The 21,686-nt window shown below is 41.3% G+C and overlaps 1 protein-coding gene across 1 annotated transcript in view; it reads right to left on the reverse strand.

The window, feature by feature from the left end:
* DECR1 (2,4-dienoyl-CoA reductase 1) overlaps positions 1-20,016 on the reverse strand; it is a 47,350-nt gene extending 27,334 nt beyond the window's left edge. The window contains exon 1 of the mRNA XM_073330617.1: positions 19,873-20,016. Coding sequence (XP_073186718.1) covers positions 19,873-19,941 — 69 coding nt within the window. The 5' untranslated portion in view covers positions 19,942-20,016. The remainder of the gene's footprint in view (positions 1-19,872) is intronic.
* Positions 20,017-21,686: the final 1,670 nt, after the last annotated feature.

The following is a 21,686-nucleotide window of genomic DNA, read 5'->3' on the forward strand; positions in this document are numbered from 1 at the left end:
TTTAAAATATAAAAATCAAAACAGTTTAAATTAGAAAATTAATTCTTGTGCTGAACCTCATGTTATCCATGGCAACGCTTAACGCTTCAGTAACCAACAAACATCAATTAAAATGGACTATGGTTATAACTGCACTTCAGTAATATGAATCCACTTTACAGTGATACTCAGAAGTCCCAAATCAGGATTGGGGACCCTTTATGCGAGACCCTATACTATGCCCAATAATCTCCTGAATTTCAAGCCTCTGCATTGGAGTAGATAAGAGAAACATGGCCAGGGTTATGCCAGTCTTATGTAACCCAGATGGCAGGAAAACTATCAAGGGGAGGTTGAAATGGTGTAAGTTGCCTGCTATCTCCCTATCACAGGGAGCATGAAGAACGTCAACTGGGGCTCAGGCTAGCCTTAAAATTGCGTGGTGCTGGCCAGTGGGGACAGAACCACATTGGTTGCTCCTGGACCTACAAATGGAAACTAAAATTGCCCTCTCAATTAGTCCATGTCAGAGGTTAGATGACAGCTGTAACCTGCGTCAGCAGCAATGCTTTCAAGACTTTCCGTAAGACTGGTTCTGACCAGGGCAGATAAAAATCAATTATTTTTTTGTATTTAAATCGGATTTTTGGATAAAATGCTTTTTGAGGAAAAAGCAATCTAAAGGTAGTTTTAATTAAGATACATTATAGCTCAAAGATATCTCATCATGGAATAGGGATTATAAACTCTAATTCTATTCTATATTCATGTAATGTTTAAGAAAAGTTTTGTAAATGAGTTCCAATAGTTCATGGATTAGGGACCCAATCTTATGGAGGTTCCAGGGGCTTCTGTGTAGATTATTTAGATTAATCTATCTACCCAATGGGACTCAGTGCTCAGTCTAGAAGATACCATCAGAGATGTTTAGTTTTGCAGTTTTCAAACTGTGGATTTGTGTCTCCAGAGATAACATGCTTGTAAACAGCAAAAATGTTTTTAAATAAATAATATATAGAGGTGAGAAATAGTTAAATAAAACAATTTAAATGTCCGTCTGGTGATGTTCTCCTCCTAATACAGCATGGCAAGAAAATCCTCCAAATATTAATATGATCAACCTGTTGAATTGGAGATATTTATGAAGTCATTGGGAGTGAACCTATCTGCTTCAATTACCTTTGGTAAATGAAATAACCAAACAATCTTTCATTTTCCGATATAGCTGTAAAACTAATATGAAAAGTTTTCAAAATAAATCACTTTAAAAATATATAGTGTGTACCTTCTAAAAGGTGAAACCTACATCTATCTCTGAGTTGTGAAGAATATGTATGAACGTTATAACAACCAGAAATCCATGAATAAATCGAGTCTTTTAAATCAAGGCACTTTAAATCATGATTTAAATAAAATCCACCCTGGTTCTGACCAGAAGAAAAAGTGTCTTTACTTGGTTATAAAGTTGTTTTAAAGAAAAAGGAAATCTTACATTCCTGAAGTGAACCTGGTAATTGAAGTAACAAGTAAAAAAGAACATAGTGAGGCATAGAAAAGAATTCAACACTATAAAGAGAGTCTGTGGCAGAAAATGTCTGCACACTTATCATGAAAATCTAGATTACATACTAAAGTAAATACTCTGGGACAGTTTGCAGTCTGCCTGGTAAATAATATAAAAATTTAGAACTCCTCCACAGCAGAGCTTGTGGAAATATTTTTGTAATTATATAAGTTAATGTTTTGCTTTTTCAGTTAGCTGTTTACTAGTTGTTTATTTTGGCATGGTATTTTTCTCTTTTTTCCCCCCCATACACAATGAATTGAGCAAACTACAATAATCTTTTCCCATATCAAAGACAGTTTTACTATCTGATTGCCATTCACCACCAGAACTTTTCATGAAGATAATAAAAGTCAAATGCTTTTTTGCATAGAATGACATTTTCACCACTCACTTCTCCATCCGAAGAGTCTGCAACCTGCATCAGAGCCGAACACCAAAAAATCATCTTATCTCATTGGAAAGATCACGCACATTAAAGGAAGCCTTCTCAAATGGCCTGGATCCACTCCACCTATCACCACCTGCATTCCTAGAGTTCGGTATATTCACTCATCGAGAAGTTCGGACATTACATGAGTGTCAACCTGAAACTTGTGAATCCAACCCATGATCTTCCTGGCTTGTGAAAGAGCCAACATCAACTAGTACCATCCCTGACTGAAATAAGTCAATGTCTCATTCAGAAAAGGAATCTTTCCTTCTTACGTCAAACGCGCAACAGTCCAACCAACACTGAAGAAACCTACCCTGGACACATCAGTTCTAGCCAACTACTGCCCAGCGTTAAATCTCCCATCCCCCCAAGCAAACTCACAGAGAAGCTAGCTAAAGGCCAACTACAACCTCATCTAATTGAAGCTAATATTCTAGACACAGCACAATCTGGATTCAGGCCAGGCCATGGAACTGAAATTGCTTTAGCGGCACTGATCTCCTGTCAATGGAAAGGACAGAACATCTATTCTCATCCTATAGGACCTCTCTGCAGAATTCAACATTGTTGACAATAAGATACTCCTGTCTCACCTTAGAGGGGTGGCAGAAGTCCAGGGTAATGCACTAAAACAGTTTAAATCCTTCTTGGAGGGACACATCCAATGAGTACGGATAGGAAACTGCACCTCCACTGAGCATAGCAGAGGTGATGCTAGTGAGCAAAAGAAAATATTTTCAAGAGTTTTCAGCCATGGCGAAGTCTCCTTTGGTTGAAGGTATATACCCACCATTGCTCAATTCAGTCTGATGTTTAGGAGTACTTTTAGATTGCTTGCTGATACTAAATTTTCACATAGCAGCATTCACAAACAACATTTTCTTGCCATCTCCAGTTGGTTGTGTCCCATTCTGGTGGACAATGACCTGGCCTCAGTTATTCATACTTTCATGATCTCTTGGCTGGATTACGGCAATGAATAATACCTGGGCATGAAACCTTCAGTGCTCAGGAAACTCCTGCTATAGAAAGCTGTAATACATCTGCTCAGTAATATAGGCTACTACAAATAAATTAAAACCTATACTACCCTTAAAATCTCAAATCAAGTTCAAGGTTTCAGACCTTATCTTCAAGACACTCCATGATTTGGGCCCAGGATATCTCCAAGATGAAGACTGTGGTCAACAACTTCACTCCTCTGACACAATGGAACTCTCTACAAAGAAGATAAAGCTCGTTTGTGTGAGACACGTAACTTTCTTGGGGGCCAGACTGAGACTGTGGAATGAACTCCCCCCAGGAACTAAGGACCATCACAAACCTCACCACATTTCTTTGACCTTGCCTAAGCTAACATAAATACATAGCAACATGTATATTAAAAACATCCTAGTAAAATAAGACTCTCCACTGTATGCATTTCTCCCTCTGGGGAGCACACACAATACATGGCAGATGGTAGTTACATCACTAAATGCACCACTGGAAAGGGATCAGATACTACTGTGATGAGGAGTGTGGCACACAAACCCATATATAATATAATGTTCTTGGAAAATCTTCATTTTCAGTGTATATTACAATGTAGCGAAGGGTTCATTGTAGCGGCACTCACAGCAATATACTATGCATTACATTCGCGTTCTCTCATCTGACTTTTGTGGTTTCTCAACTTCAGGAAGACCAATTACAGACCTGATTATTCTCTTGTCCATTCCACTCAACAACAAATGGTAAGCATATGCCCTCTTATTCCATAGACAAATGTACTTAATATTTATCCATTATCTCTAATATTACTCCTGGGGAATTCTGCGTGAAAAAAATTAAAACTACCCAGTCCATCACCCCCCACAACGGTGATTTACATCTCTACTGGCTGCTCTGGGGACCCAAACTAACCTGCCTGCACCTCCAGGGAGGGATGTGTGACCAGTCCTGTGTCTTCCCTTTGCTTCCCTGTCAGAAGTCATAATGTCCTCTGCAGATTTATTTCCTTCCCCGTAGAAAATTAATTCTGTGAACGAACTGTGACACAGAATTTCCCCAGGAGTATAATATGTAAGGGTTTTGTTCACTTTTAAACTGATGTTTAAAGGGAGAGACACAGATGGGTTTGTTTCACGATCTGTAGGTTTCATATAAAACAGGTTTTATGAAACCTAGTACTATAGGAATGTTTTAGAAATAGTGCTTAAAATATTACCAAAAATGGGTATGCTTGAATTTGAATATTCCACATTTTCCACCTACATATTTTTACAATCCAAAGAGTGCAGCATTGGGCTAATGTAAAATCATTAATAAGTGAAAATAACTGGTTTATTTCTATATTCTGAATATAGAACAAAAAAAAATCATGAATGATTAAAAGTATTTTATTTTTATAAAGACATTAATAACAATCTAAAATAATACTTTCTTGCTAATGTTACTAATTTTTTATTTGTAATAGATCCTTTTAAATATAAGCTCCCAATATGATTTTAAGAAGCCAGTTTGGGCCATTTACACTATATAGAAGTGGTCAACTAAAATATATTAGAGAAATTCAAGAAACTCAGATCAAGATTTTGTTCAGAATCAATTGAGAATCAATAAGAATTTCCCAGACCATGTGTTTTCTGAAGCACCAAAATCCTGGTAATCAGAGCTGTAACAGAATAACCCCGTACACAGACTTATTTTTTATATTTTTTCTAATGAATACCAGATTTTCATCGGAGGCACTGTCAATTCTTAAACTTTTTCTGGAAGAAATTATTTCAAAAATAATGCTAGCAAAGGCTCTTTTTTTCTTTCCTTATGAACTCCACAGCTTTAAAACGCTCATATTGTCTACCTCACAAACTACCTTCAATTACCACTTTTCTCATTTCCTTTTATATATCTTGGTTACAAAAAGCTAAGTGAGATGCTCAAAACGTAACCTAATATATATACCCTAGGAACAGAACATAAGAAGTGACATTTTGACCATGAATCTTTTTCCAGGCTGAAGGAAAGAGAAATAAAACTAGACTAGTTGAATTTTAAAAAGGAATTTCAGAGAAAATGTGAAGATGGGAAAATGAAAGGCAAGTAGACTGGGAGAAAACAAAACTGGGAGAGTGGGCACATTTAGAACACAGGTTTAATATACTTTGGCCACATCCAGGCTTGCCAGCCAAACAGAAAGAGTAATTGGTTTGATGGTTTCAGAATCTCAGCTCCCAACCAAATGCATATGGGACTTTCAAGTCTTACTGGGCCCAATTTTTAGAACTGCTCCATGCAAGCACACATACAATTGCAGTAACTGCTTATGTCCAAAAGGTCAGTTATACATCTATGTAGTTACTTATGAATGCTAGCACCAAGTGAAATCAGGAGCCCAGGATTTTTATTCCACGCCTGCTACTGACTCATTATATGACCATTAGCAAGTAACTTAATTTCTGTATCTCAGCCGTACAGTCTTTAAAATAGAAATAATCCACCTTGGTAAAGTGCATTGAAAGAGTAAAATTACTATTTGCTTGATAAATTGACAAATCATGTGTACACATTTTCCACAAAATAAAATAATAAACGTATTTTTCTTTCTTTACTTAAATGCAGTAATACATTTATGGTTTTAAAACTATGTGCAGAATTTTTAGGGGATACATAGACTCATAGGCACTTTTATATAACTGTTCTATAGAGATCTGATTGGTTCTTCAAGTGAGACTTGCAAGCAAGGCTGACAAAGAAAAAACAGCTAAACTAAAAGAGGGCAGGATGCATGAGCAGCTGTATATTTTCCTCAGCAGGCAGTGATCGATCTATCAGGGATCGATTTATCGCGTCTAGTGTAGACACAATAAATCAATCCCCGATCGCTCTGCCGTCAACTCCGGAACTCCACCATGGCGAGAGGCGGAAGCGGAGTCGACCAGGGAGCGGCAGCCGTCAATCCTGCGCTGCAAGGATGTGAAGTAAGTGATTCTAAGTCGACATCGACTTCAGCTACGATATTCTCATAACTGAAGTTGCGAATCTTAGACCGATCTCCAGTATAGACCAGGCCTTAGTCAAGAGCTGGCCTTACCTATTCTGATCTAGCAAGATACTTAGCACATTACAGAAGGGGCTGAGCAGTTACAGCACAGACCCTCTGTGAATGGACAGCTGATCTGGAGAGTCAAAGGATAACACAGCGTCCCAGGTACAACACTGGAATTCTAACTGTGGCACAGAAACAAATTAGAGTCAAAAGAGTAAAGGACTGAACACAGCAGCAGAAAATATGTATAAGTGAAAGTCAGACAAACATACAGCTAATTTCTGGGGGCAGGAGAACAGAACGGGCTCATTATAGGACAAAAGCAGCAAAGTTGTTCAGAGGAGTCACAGTAGTGGGAATTGTCACAAACCACAACGAAAAAATCTAATACTCAGTTCTATGTTGGGACACGGGTGCCAGCCACTAGCGTAGAGGCGCTGCAATTGTATACACCATAATTTGCATGCAGATAGCCCATTTTCAAACTGAGGAAAACTGCACTGATACAAGTCACTTTTTACATGGGTGCATGCAATGTTGTCTACATTAAGTAGTTTCCACCAGTGTGCAACAACATCAGTACAAAAACAACCCACATGTAAACATGGGTTAGGGATCAAACTAAACTGAAAACATGCCCAGGAACAAGCTAAAAATAAACTAGGTAACTGAAGGAGGAGGGGAGAGAAATCATAACATTACTCCCACTTGTAGGAATAACACAGCAAGTCTTCTGACCCGTAAGTGCTGTGTCTGGACAAAACTCTTCCAAAACACGGTCTGCAAAGGTACCATAAGTAAACAGACCAATTTATTTTGTTGCTCTGACTGTAAAATGTAAGCTATTTTAGTTAAACTGTATTGAACAGTACTGCTCCCAAGACCAAAGGTTGGTAAAAGGCTTGCTGTGCATCTGCAATATTTATCCAGCTAGAGAAGGGAAGGTTCCACTGAATGCTTGGGGGGAGGAGGATACAAATTACACCATTATGTATGGTGAGGTGAAGGTGACTCTGTCTAAGGAAGTTATACTGGGTACGTAGATTTCAGAGTAGCAGCCTAGTTAGTCTGTATCCGCAAAAAGAAAAAGGAGTACTTGTAGCACCTTAGAGACTAACCAATTCATTTGAGCATAAGTTTTCGTGAGAAACAGCTCACTTCATTGGATGCATGGCTTTCACTGTGTTCCTATGTTGGATCATATTAAAGAAGTTCTGTATTAAAATCACAAATGAGTTTGATTCCCCAGAGTTTAAATTCCAGGGTATTACTAATTAAGAGGTCTCTTGGTTTTTGGTACTGTTTCTCTCCCTCTATGTGTGAAACTTGCAAGCTGCTAATTGTGTTAGTACATTCTAAGACAGAGTCTATTCTCAAAGCAATTCACAGAGAGAGAGACTCAAAGCAATACTCTAACAACAGAAACAGCACCCAGAGACTCCCCACCCTTTTGTTGTATTAACAATTGTGATTATATAACTATTATGTATTAACTTATAATTATATAAGTTAATGTTTTGCTTTTTCAGTTAGCTGTTTACTAGTTGTTTATTTTGGCATGGTATTTTTCTCTTTTTTCCCCCCCATACACAATGAATTGAGCAAACTACAATAATCTTTTCCCATATCAAAGACAGTTTTACTATCTGATTGCCATTCACCACCAGAACTTTTCATGAAGATAATAAAAGTCAAATGCTTTTTTGCATAGAATGACATTTTCACCACTCACTTCTCCATCCGAAGAGTCTGCAACCTGCATCAGAGCCGAACACCAAAAAATCATCTTATCTCATTGGAAAGATCACGCACATTAAAGGAAGCCTTCTCAAATGGCCTGGATCCACTCCACCTATCACCACCTGCATTCCTAGAGTTCGGTATATTCACTCATCGAGAAGTTCGGACATTACATGAGTGTCAACCTGAAACTTGTGAATCCAACCCATGATCTTCCTGGCTTGTGAAAGAGCCAACATCAACTAGTACCATCCCTGACTGAAATAAGTCAATGTCTCATTCAGAAAAGGAATCTTTCCTTCTTACGTCAAACGCGCAACAGTCCAACCAACACTGAAGAAACCTACCCTGGACACATCAGTTCTAGCCAACTACTGCCCAGCGTTAAATCTCCCATCCCCCCAAGCAAACTCACAGAGAAGCTAGCTAAAGGCCAACTACAACCTCATCTAATTGAAGCTAATATTCTAGACACAGCACAATCTGGATTCAGGCCAGGCCATGGAACTGAAATTGCTTTAGCGGCACTGATCTCCTGTCAATGGAAAGGACAGAACATCTATTCTCATCCTATAGGACCTCTCTGCAGAATTCAACATTGTTGACAATAAGATACTCCTGTCTCACCTTAGAGGGGTGGCAGAAGTCCAGGGTAATGCACTAAAACAGTTTAAATCCTTCTTGGAGGGACACATCCAATGAGTACGGATAGGAAACTGCACCTCCACTGAGCATAGCAGAGGTGATGCTAGTGAGCAAAAGAAAATATTTTCAAGAGTTTTCAGCCATGGCGAAGTCTCCTTTGGTTGAAGGTATATACCCACCATTGCTCAATTCAGTCTGATGTTTAGGAGTACTTTTAGATTGCTTGCTGATACTAAATTTTCACATAGCAGCATTCACAAACAACATTTTCTTGCCATCTCCAGTTGGTTGTGTCCCATTCTGGTGGACAATGACCTGGCCTCAGTTATTCATACTTTCATGATCTCTTGGCTGGATTACGGCAATGAATAATACCTGGGCATGAAACCTTCAGTGCTCAGGAAACTCCTGCTATAGAAAGCTGTAATACATCTGCTCAGTAATATAGGCTACTACAAATAAATTAAAACCTATACTACCCTTAAAATCTCAAATCAAGTTCAAGGTTTCAGACCTTATCTTCAAGACACTCCATGATTTGGGCCCAGGATATCTCCAAGATGAAGACTGTGGTCAACAACTTCACTCCTCTGACACAATGGAACTCTCTACAAAGAAGATAAAGCTCGTTTGTGTGAGACACGTAACTTTCTTGGGGGCCAGACTGAGACTGTGGAATGAACTCCCCCCAGGAACTAAGGACCATCACAAACCTCACCACATTTCTTTGACCTTGCCTAAGCTAACATAAATACATAGCAACATGTATATTAAAAACATCCTAGTAAAATAAGACTCTCCACTGTATGCATTTCTCCCTCTGGGGAGCACACACAATACATGGCAGATGGTAGTTACATCACTAAATGCACCACTGGAAAGGGATCAGATACTACTGTGATGAGGAGTGTGGCACACAAACCCATATATAATATAATGTTCTTGGAAAATCTTCATTTTCAGTGTATATTACAATGTAGCGAAGGGTTCATTGTAGCGGCACTCACAGCAATATACTATGCATTACATTCGCGTTCTCTCATCTGACTTTTGTGGTTTCTCAACTTCAGGAAGACCAATTACAGACCTGATTATTCTCTTGTCCATTCCACTCAACAACAAATGGTAAGCATATGCCCTCTTATTCCATAGACAAATGTACTTAATATTTATCCATTATCTCTAATATTACTCCTGGGGAATTCTGCGTGAAAAAAATTAAAACTACCCAGTCCATCACCCCCCACAACGGTGATTTACATCTCTACTGGCTGCTCTGGGGACCCAAACTAACCTGCCTGCACCTCCAGGGAGGGATGTGTGACCAGTCCTGTGTCTTCCCTTTGCTTCCCTGTCAGAAGTCATAATGTCCTCTGCAGATTTATTTCCTTCCCCGTAGAAAATTAATTCTGTGAACGAACTGTGACACAGAATTTCCCCAGGAGTATAATATGTAAGGGTTTTGTTCACTTTTAAACTGATGTTTAAAGGGAGAGACACAGATGGGTTTGTTTCACGATCTGTAGGTTTCATATAAAACAGGTTTTATGAAACCTAGTACTATAGGAATGTTTTAGAAATAGTGCTTAAAATATTACCAAAAATGGGTATGCTTGAATTTGAATATTCCACATTTTCCACCTACATATTTTTACAATCCAAAGAGTGCAGCATTGGGCTAATGTAAAATCATTAATAAGTGAAAATAACTGGTTTATTTCTATATTCTGAATATAGAACAAAAAAAAATCATGAATGATTAAAAGTATTTTATTTTTATAAAGACATTAATAACAATCTAAAATAATACTTTCTTGCTAATGTTACTAATTTTTTATTTGTAATAGATCCTTTTAAATATAAGCTCCCAATATGATTTTAAGAAGCCAGTTTGGGCCATTTACACTATATAGAAGTGGTCAACTAAAATATATTAGAGAAATTCAAGAAACTCAGATCAAGATTTTGTTCAGAATCAATTGAGAATCAATAAGAATTTCCCAGACCATGTGTTTTCTGAAGCACCAAAATCCTGGTAATCAGAGCTGTAACAGAATAACCCCGTACACAGACTTATTTTTTATATTTTTTCTAATGAATACCAGATTTTCATCGGAGGCACTGTCAATTCTTAAACTTTTTCTGGAAGAAATTATTTCAAAAATAATGCTAGCAAAGGCTCTTTTTTTCTTTCCTTATGAACTCCACAGCTTTAAAACGCTCATATTGTCTACCTCACAAACTACCTTCAATTACCACTTTTCTCATTTCCTTTTATATATCTTGGTTACAAAAAGCTAAGTGAGATGCTCAAAACGTAACCTAATATATATACCCTAGGAACAGAACATAAGAAGTGACATTTTGACCATGAATCTTTTTCCAGGCTGAAGGAAAGAGAAATAAAACTAGACTAGTTGAATTTTAAAAAGGAATTTCAGAGAAAATGTGAAGATGGGAAAATGAAAGGCAAGTAGACTGGGAGAAAACAAAACTGGGAGAGTGGGCACATTTAGAACACAGGTTTAATATACTTTGGCCACATCCAGGCTTGCCAGCCAAACAGAAAGAGTAATTGGTTTGATGGTTTCAGAATCTCAGCTCCCAACCAAATGCATATGGGACTTTCAAGTCTTACTGGGCCCAATTTTTAGAACTGCTCCATGCAAGCACACATACAATTGCAGTAACTGCTTATGTCCAAAAGGTCAGTTATACATCTATGTAGTTACTTATGAATGCTAGCACCAAGTGAAATCAGGAGCCCAGGATTTTTATTCCACGCCTGCTACTGACTCATTATATGACCATTAGCAAGTAACTTAATTTCTGTATCTCAGCCGTACAGTCTTTAAAATAGAAATAATCCACCTTGGTAAAGTGCATTGAAAGAGTAAAATTACTATTTGCTTGATAAATTGACAAATCATGTGTACACATTTTCCACAAAATAAAATAATAAACGTATTTTTCTTTCTTTACTTAAATGCAGTAATACATTTATGGTTTTAAAACTATGTGCAGAATTTTTAGGGGATACATAGACTCATAGGCACTTTTATATAACTGTTCTATAGAGATCTGATTGGTTCTTCAAGTGAGACTTGCAAGCAAGGCTGACAAAGAAAAAACAGCTAAACTAAAAGAGGGCAGGATGCATGAGCAGCTGTATATTTTCCTCAGCAGGCAGTGATCGATCTATCAGGGATCGATTTATCGCGTCTAGTGTAGACACAATAAATCAATCCCCGATCGCTCTGCCGTCAACTCCGGAACTCCACCATGGCGAGAGGCGGAAGCGGAGTCGACCAGGGAGCGGCAGCCGTCAATCCTGCGCTGCAAGGATGTGAAGTAAGTGATTCTAAGTCGACATCGACTTCAGCTACGATATTCTCATAACTGAAGTTGCGAATCTTAGACCGATCTCCAGTATAGACCAGGCCTTAGTCAAGAGCTGGCCTTACCTATTCTGATCTAGCAAGATACTTAGCACATTACAGAAGGGGCTGAGCAGTTACAGCACAGACCCTCTGTGAATGGACAGCTGATCTGGAGAGTCAAAGGATAACACAGCGTCCCAGGTACAACACTGGAATTCTAACTGTGGCACAGAAACAAATTAGAGTCAAAAGAGTAAAGGACTGAACACAGCAGCAGAAAATATGTATAAGTGAAAGTCAGACAAACATACAGCTAATTTCTGGGGGCAGGAGAACAGAACGGGCTCATTATAGGACAAAAGCAGCAAAGTTGTTCAGAGGAGTCACAGTAGTGGGAATTGTCACAAACCACAACGAAAAAATCTAATACTCAGTTCTATGTTGGGACACGGGTGCCAGCCACTAGCGTAGAGGCGCTGCAATTGTATACACCATAATTTGCATGCAGATAGCCCATTTTCAAACTGAGGAAAACTGCACTGATACAAGTCACTTTTTACATGGGTGCATGCAATGTTGTCTACATTAAGTAGTTTCCACCAGTGTGCAACAACATCAGTACAAAAACAACCCACATGTAAACATGGGTTAGGGATCAAACTAAACTGAAAACATGCCCAGGAACAAGCTAAAAATAAACTAGGTAACTGAAGGAGGAGGGGAGAGAAATCATAACATTACTCCCACTTGTAGGAATAACACAGCAAGTCTTCTGACCCGTAAGTGCTGTGTCTGGACAAAACTCTTCCAAAACACGGTCTGCAAAGGTACCATAAGTAAACAGACCAATTTATTTTGTTGCTCTGACTGTAAAATGTAAGCTATTTTAGTTAAACTGTATTGAACAGTACTGCTCCCAAGACCAAAGGTTGGTAAAAGGCTTGCTGTGCATCTGCAATATTTATCCAGCTAGAGAAGGGAAGGTTCCACTGAATGCTTGGGGGGAGGAGGATACAAATTACACCATTATGTATGGTGAGGTGAAGGTGACTCTGTCTAAGGAAGTTATACTGGGTACGTAGATTTCAGAGTAGCAGCCTAGTTAGTCTGTATCCGCAAAAAGAAAAAGGAGTACTTGTAGCACCTTAGAGACTAACCAATTCATTTGAGCATAAGTTTTCGTGAGAAACAGCTCACTTCATTGGATGCATGGCTTTCACTGTGTTCCTATGTTGGATCATATTAAAGAAGTTCTGTATTAAAATCACAAATGAGTTTGATTCCCCAGAGTTTAAATTCCAGGGTATTACTAATTAAGAGGTCTCTTGGTTTTTGGTACTGTTTCTCTCCCTCTATGTGTGAAACTTGCAAGCTGCTAATTGTGTTAGTACATTCTAAGACAGAGTCTATTCTCAAAGCAATTCACAGAGAGAGAGACTCAAAGCAATACTCTAACAACAGAAACAGCACCCAGAGACTCCCCACCCTTTTGTTGTATTAACAATTGTGATTAAAATAGAGATAGAGGATGTATGTGGATGGATGCTTGGTGTGGATAATAACTGAATGATCAGGGAGGTGCCAGCCTAAGAATCCAGTGTCCATCGGCTGAAGAAGGCGTCAAGTGGAAATAACCAGAGGACCCCACCCGGAGGGCAGACTGGAATCCACCCAACAGCCTCAAGAATGGGAGAACCAAAGAACAAGATAACATCTTGGAGCCGTCAGGAATGTGCTATCTGCTGATTGATTCAGCAACAGCATGATGAAGCAATTCCCATAGACTGGCATAGGAAGAAATTCCTATAAAAATAGACTCTAAAAAGTGAGAACTTTGGGGTCTGATTCTGCAAACCAACTTCCAGGAGCATCAGATGAGCATCTGACAAGGCCCTGCTCCCTCCTCATGTCCAGGCCACCTGGCCAGTGGCTTGGCATGAGCAACTCTAAGGCTGGTAACTATGATAACAACCTTGCAGAACCTGTGTGTGTGGGTGTGTATGTGTGTGGGTGTGTGTTTGTATGAATGAATGTGTGAATAAATATGAGATTGAATGGAATGTTATAGCTATAACTAACTGCTTACTATGATTCTTTCTGTATTCACAATAAATGTGGTATTTTGCCCTTTTCCCTTTAATAAGATCCTGCTGGTTTTTATTTTATTGGTACAACATTTTGGTGGAGAATTGCGAAAGGGGGAATATTGGTAAAAAACCTCAGTTATTGTAAATATTGGTGTGCACACCGCCAGCTCTAGTGAGCTAGGCATTTCTATTAGGTTAACCAGACCTGCTGGCCTCCGAGAAGGTAGTAGGGAAAACAGATTAAACCAGACCTGCTGGCCTCCGAGAAGGTAGCAGGGGACCTGCTGGCCTCCGAGAAGGTAGCAGGAAAAACAGATTAAACCAGACCTGCTGGCCTCCGAGAAGGTAGCAGGGGACCTGCTGGCCTCCAAGAAGGTAGTAGGGAAAACAGATTAAACCAGACCTGCTGGCCTCCGAGAAGGTAGCAGGGAGAAACAGGTTAACCGGACCTGCTGGCCTCCGAGAAGGTAGCAGGGAGAAACAGGTTAACCAGACCTGCTGGCCTCTGAGAAGGTAGCAGGGAGAAACAGGTTAACCAGACCTGCTGGCCTCCGAGAAGGTAGCAGGGAGAAATAGGTTAACTGGACCTGCTGGCCTCTGGGAAGGTAGCAGGGGACCTGCTGGCCTCCGGGAAGGTAGCAGGGGAAAAACGCATAGATTAAGCTATGATTTCAGAATCTAGGCTGTGTCACTTGCTAAGTAATACCAGCAGTGACAAAGAGATTGAAATATCCATGTTAAGATGTTTAAAAGAAAACAGGGTAAGCCAGTACTAGAGGGAGGAATGGAGTCAGAAGGAACTCCAACCTCACCTTTTGTTAAAGAAATTACACCTTTTAAACAAATCCTTCAAAAATTTGGGCACAGTCCTTGGACTAAACAAGCCCTAGCTGATGTCTGCACTATTTCGGACCTAGAGGATAGATTGGCTCAGTATATCCTCATATACAAACCTTCTAGTGCTGCCAAAAGAGATGCAGCAGCAATTTGGTTGTTGTGGGAGGCATGTAAGGATTCTTCCCTCCGCTTGTCTTCATGTAAAGAGGAAAAGGCACAAATGGAAAAGGGAGCAGACAATTGGAAGGTGCTGGCTACAAATACCCAAAGCCAGCTGAAAATAGTGAAAGAGGCACTCCAGGAATACAAAAAGAGTGAAAAAGTTAACTCTGCAGAGGCTGGAGGGAGGCAGGTAAAGGGGGAGAAGGTCCTATGTACGGCACCCCCAGGCATAATTACAAAGAGAAAAGAGAGTAAAAAAAAAAAAAAAAAAGTTAACTCTGCAGAGGCTGGAGGGAATTAAGCAGTTAAACTTTGTATTTCACCCAAACAACTTTTAACCGAAAATGTTAAAAAGGAAAAGTGTTAGAGCATTCTTGGTTTCTTTGCAGCCATTCTGAAAGAAAAATGGGCCCTTTTCCAAAGGAATGTCTGTAAATTAGCCAGGCAAAAATAAACTACCTGATTAAAATCATTTGACTGGACAATTTAGTCAAATTTGCTAAAAGAACATAAGAGGGTTCTATTGGAACTTAACTGCCTCAAATGTATAAAGGGAATGTAAAGATGTAAAAAACAGAGCAGTGTGGAAGGGATGTTAAGGAAAAGAAAATGTGTATGTATCTGTCTGTGTGTGTGTAAATATGTAAAGTTCTAAGGACCAGTTAGTTTTGTTTTTGTTTTAAATAATGCCACTAAAAATCTATTTGACTCTTTAATTCAAAGTTGCAAAACTGACAGACCTTTTTGCTAGACACAGGTAATTAGTGTTGTTTGGCTTTGGGATTTGGCATTTAACCCTTAAAAGGTAACTCAATGCTTTACAAAATTTAAAATGTTTTTAAGTTGTGGCTGCAGCAGGGCAGTCAAAATCAGGAGAATATAAAAAAAAAATTTTTGGATTCTTTTTGTTTGTTTTTTGTTTGTTTGTTTTTGTAACAAAATAGCAGATGAGAGTTGTAGTAAAAAAAAAAAATTAAAAAAGACAGTGCCTCTCTGAAGCAACAGCAGGGGTGCACAAAACAAAAAGAAGCAATGTTAGAAACACTGAGTCTTAAAATGGCTCTGAGTAATCAGACTGTCACTTTGATAAAGGTACATGAAAACTCTGTAAGCAAAAAAAGAAATAGTGACACCTTATGTAAAAATGGATCTGGATAATGTTATAGAAGTTAAACTATGGAAGAAATGTGCATTTGCCCCAGAACATGTGCAGGGTATATTGTAGAAGGGGCAAAAGAAATGCAAACATACCATGCTACTTAATTAAAATGCTATTAGGGCTCCAAAGGGAGCCACAATAGGTTGGGTTTTCTTTTTCAGATTGCTGTGTGTTTTGGAAGCAGAAGTTAAAAGTAATCAAAACTCTGGTGAAAGTTGATTGTGTCCCTTTTAAGATAGAGTCTCTGAGCTGCTGATGGCTTTAAATCCAAAAGCAGGAAGTTTCTGTGAAAATGCAAATTACCTAAATGATAAAGGAAGGAAAGAACTAGCAGCACAAAGGAGCTGCAGATAAAGGACATACCTAGTCAGCAAACAAATTGTCTAAATAAAAGTCATGGGATAACAAGATAATTTTAATAAATTTAATGATAATAAGTATCCCTGTAACAACGTATAGTGTGTATGATTTTTGGAAAAATCCTTTAAGGTCGTATGGTAATGATGCTTCTCAGTTATTACCTGTAAATAAAACTTAAAGCTTAACACAGCAGAAAAAACATTATAAACTTGGTCTGCTGTATAAGAAGGAAAACTCAGGGATTTAATGACTAAACAGTGGGATAATTTCCCCATAACCCTTAAAAGATAAAAGCCTTTGAAACCTGGCCTGCCTATAGAACAAAAACAGGAAAATATGGGGGCAATTTCTCTGTTTTGCCTGCAATCAGCACGGGTATTTGTAAAAGAAATATTTTAAGCAATAATCTGCCACCCCAAAAGGGGTAGAAACATGTTCTTTTTGTCTTTCAGAAAATCAGGAAAAGCTGCCAGCTGAAAAGCAACCCAATACCATGAATCTACTGTCACAATAGAAATTGTGTTCTGTGTTCTATGTTTTGTCTTGTGTTTTGTGTTGTTGCTAGCACTGTTGTGTGTTTAAAAAAAAATACTGAAGACCTGCAGGAACTTAAAAATAAATTAAGCTTTCTGTCCCAGCTACAGGACAGCCTGATACAAAAACAAGTACATGCCAATGTAGACTTGGTCCAAATTGGTCTGGGTAACCTAAAAGGCCGATGGAATCTTTAGTAATGGCTTAATACTACCACATGGCTTATCCATAAGGAAAAAAAAATATTAGAAATAGGAAACTACACAGCCATAGCTATGGGATGCACTGAAATGCAGATACTTGCACTAGCTACTTTGGAACACAAAATGTTCTGGGTCATACTGGGAAATATTAAGGGTTTGATGCATTTGTTAAAAAAGAAAGAGATCATTGTTTGACACTTATCAATATGAATGGATGCAATATGTTTCCAGTATTGTAAACCAGACTTGTTAATGGGAGAAATTGTTGTCAAAATTGCACACCAACAGTCCCTGGAGGCAAAGGTATTGAAGGTTAACCCACTCCCCATATTACACATGGGATCCTTTTGGCTACCCTGGACCTTGAGCCAGTGGGCTGGGAAGGGAGGGAAGCTATTGGACACTAGAGGTTGTACCGAATGGACTCCTCAAAAGTGGGTGTGCCTCACCTTGCCTGTTGCCCCAGAACCTTGTAGTAAAGATACATCACTAGGATCATGTATGTGGCATGAATTGGAATCACAAACTCAAATTGCCTCACAGTACTTTCTCTTGAATAGGCTACATAGAAAGTGACACTGACGATTATAAATCTTAGTGTCAAAAGGGGGATTATGTTGGATCATATTAAAGAAGTTCTGTATTAAAATCACAAATGAGTTTGATTCCCCAGAGTTTAAATTCCAGGGTATTACTAATTAAGAGGTCTCTTGGTTTTTGGTACTGTTTCTCTCCCTCTATGTGTGAAACTTGCAAGCTGCTAATTGTGTTAGTACATTCTAAGACAGAGTCTATTCTCAAAGCAATTCACAGAGAGAGAGACTCAAAGCAATACTCTAACAACAGAAACAGCACCCAGAGACTCCCCACCCTTTTGTTGTATTAACAATTGTGATTAAAATAGAGATAGAGGATGTATGTGGATGGATGCTTGGTGTGGATAATAACTGAATGATCAGGGAGGTGCCAGCCTAAGAATCCAGTGTCCATCGGCTGAAGAAGGCGTCAAGTGGAAATAACCAGACGACCCCCCCCCGGAGGGCAGACTGGAATCCACCCAACAGCCTCAAGAATGGGAGAACCAAAGAACAAGATAACATCTTGGAGCCGTCAGGAATGTGCTATCTGCTGATTGATTCAGCAACAGCATGATGAAGCAATTCCCATAGACTGGCATAGGAAGAAATTCCTATAAAAATAGACTCTAAAAAGTGAGAACTTTGGGGTCTGATTCTGCAAACCAACTTCCAGGAGCATCAGATGAGCATCTGACAAGGCCCTGCTCCCTCCTCATGTCCAGGCCACCTGGCCAGTGGCTTGGCATGAGCAACTCTAAGGCTGGTAACTATGATAACAACCTTGCAGAACCTGTGTGTGTGGGTGTGTATGTGTGTGGGTGTGTGTTTGTATGAATGAATGTGTGAATAAATATGAGATTGAATGGAATGTTATAGCTATAACTAACTGCTTACTATGATTCTTTCTGTATTCACAATAAATGTGGTATTTTGCCCTTTTCCCTTTAATAAGATCCTGCTGGTTTTTATTTTATTGGTACAACACCTAGAGAGAGGGGAGAAACAGAGTGGGCTTCCAGTGTTGTTAACTCTCAAAATTTTATTACAAGTTTCATGATATCTGTTGGCATTTTTTCTAAAGCCCTAGCTACTGAAATAAAGACATTACATGAGAATCCCAACTTTAATTAAAAAGTAAATTTCTAGCCCTCAAGGTGACAGAGGAAAACTTGAAACAATTAAGCAAGTGCATCCTAAAGACTAAGAAATCAAAAGATAAATAAAAATAAACCACAACTGATTTAAAATATCATTATTATAAGTAAATCTCATGATTATTTTAAACACTTGGTGGGGCAGGCAATGCTGAATGTCACTGTATTTTACAGGAGCAAGGGTTAGCACTGCATCCAGAGGGAGGGGAGATGAGATGGGTTATGCTGGTTCCTGGGATAGTTACATTGTGAGCCCTGTGGGGAAGGAAACTGGAAGATGGGAATGGGTTACCTCATGCCTCAGCCATAATGGCAGCATGTGTGTGCCAGAAGACAGTAAGGGTACACTGTTCCCTAGCTATGGGGGTACCATGTGTGTGCCAGCGGAGGGGGCGTTACACGCCGGGCCCGGGCCGGGGGGGCAGCCTCGGGGTGCGGGACGAAGGGGGGGACCGGACACGCCGGGCCCGGCCGGGGGGGCAGCCTCGGGGTGCAGGAGGAAGGGGGGGACCGGACACGCCGGGCCCGGCCGGGGGGGCAGCCTCGGGGTGCAGGAGGAAGGGGGGGACCGGACACGCCGGGCCCGGCCGGGGGGGGCAGCCTGCGGGTGCAGGAGGAGGGGGGGGGACCGGACACGCCGGGCCCGGGGGACAGCCTGGGGGTGCAGGAGAAGGGGGGGACCGGACACGCCGGGCCCGGGCCGGGGGGGCAGCCTGGGGTGCAGGAGGAGGGGGGACCGGACACGCCGGGCCCGGCCGGGGGGGCAGCCTGGGGGTGCAGGAGGAGGGGGGGACCGGACACGCCGGGCCCGGGGGGCAGCCTGGGGTGCAGGAGGAGGGGGGGACCGGACACGCCGGGCCCGGGGGGCAGCCTGGGGGTGCAGGAGGAAGGGGGGGGGATACGCTGTGCTCCGGCAGAGACGCGGGGTGATACGGGCCAGCTGGGTCGACAGGGAGGGAGGGGCGGAACAGCGACTCCCCGGCCGGCCGGCAGCTCCGCAGGGGCTGGGAGGGGGGCGCCTTACCCGCGTCGTGGGAAGGAAGCGCGCGGCCGCACCACCCCACAGGCCGCACCACCCCGCCCGGAGCGCCATGGCCACCGCGCTGCCGCTCCCCCGGCCTCCGCCAAACTACCAGACTTCGGCCCCGCTCCTCGCTGGGACCGACGCGCATGTGGAAAAGGCGGGGCTTGAGCGCTGCCCTGGCCACGCCCCCTCTGGTCTCCTGTCTCCTGCGGGGGCGGGGGCAAGGAGGGAGAGCCGCTTGCTTGCTCGCACCAGGGCGGAGCTTCCCCTCGCTGGGGCTGCGCGCGCCTCACTCACCCGAAGCCCCCACCCCAAAGCCGCTTCGGGGTCGCGGGGGCTGGCCGCGCGCGCCCGTTTTTACCCCTCACCCATATTTCTTATTCATTGGTTAAATGTCGTTACCCATTTAAGCGCCCGCGGTGCCCAAGTAGCTGGCAGGAGCCTGAGCCAGTTGGATCAGCCTCGTGTTTGCCTGTCCGGCCACTCCCAACCCTGTCCACACACAGACACGATTCTCGGATATAGGCACAGGCTGAGCCTCAGCCTGCAGTGACCTGTTCTCCTTCCACCCCTGCAGCAGTGGATATTTTGGTGGGGCAGCCAAAGTGGCTCCTTTTCCTCTGAATAGCTGATTTCTAGAGCCCAGTGCGGATACAAAATCAATATCTGTATCTGATCCATGATCTGCAGCAACATGGTACTGTGCATGGAAATAAAGTGGATATCCGCCGATTTGCAGGGCCCTATTGATTTCATCCAGACAGACTTAGTACCGTCTCTTGCTCCCACCCATTGTAAGGGGCAGAATTTGCTGACAAGAAAGCCAATTGATTGTCCTGTACGACTGGTGTGCAGTGTTGTAGCAGCCTTGTTGGTTCCAGGCTATGAGAGAGAGAGAGAGAGAGAGAGAGAGAGAGAGAAGATGGGGAAGGTAATATCTTTTATTGGACCTGTCAAGGTTTGTCAAGGTTCCTCCCTCACTCTGAACTCTAGGGTACAGATGTGGGGACCTGCATGAAAAACCTCCTAAGCTTATCTTTACCAGCTTAGGTCAAAACTTCCCCAAGGTACAAAATATTCCACCCGTTGTCCTTGGACTGGCCGCTACCACCACCAAACTAATACTGGTTACTGGGGAAGAGCTGTTTGGACGCGTCCTTCCCCCCAAAATACTTCCCAAAACCTTGCACCCCACTTCCTGGACAAGGTTTGGTAAAAAGCCTCACCACTTTGCCTAGGTGACTACAGACCCAGACCCTTGGATCTGAGAACAATGAAAAAGCATTCAGTTTCTTACAAGAAGACTTTTAATAAAAAATAGAAGTAAATAGAAATAAAGAAATCCCCCCTGTAAAATCAGGATGGTAGATATCTTACAGGGTAATTAGATTCAAAAACATAGAGAACCCCTCTAGGCAAAACCTTAAGTTACAAAAAAGATACACAGACAGAAATAGTTATTCTATTCAGCACACTTCTTTTCTCAGCCATTTAAAGAAATCATAATCTAACACATACCTAGCTAGATTACTTACTAAAAGTTCTAAGACTCCATTCCTGGTCTATCCCCGGTAAAGACCAGCATATAGACAGACACAGACCCTTTGTTTCTCTCCCTCCTCCCAGCTTTTGAAAGTATCTTGTCTCCTCATTGGTCATTTTGGTCAGGTGCCAGCGAGGTTACCTTTAGCTTCTTAACCCTTTACAGGTGAGAGGAGCTTTCCCCTGGCCAGGAGGGATTTTAAAGGGGTTTACCCTTCCCTTTATATTTATGACAAGGTTCCCTCCCCACTCTGAACTCTAGGGTACAGATG

This window comes from Lepidochelys kempii, chromosome 2 (genome assembly GCF_965140265.1).
Source record: "Lepidochelys kempii isolate rLepKem1 chromosome 2, rLepKem1.hap2, whole genome shotgun sequence".
Classification (NCBI taxonomy): domain Eukaryota; kingdom Metazoa; phylum Chordata; order Testudines; family Cheloniidae; genus Lepidochelys; species Lepidochelys kempii.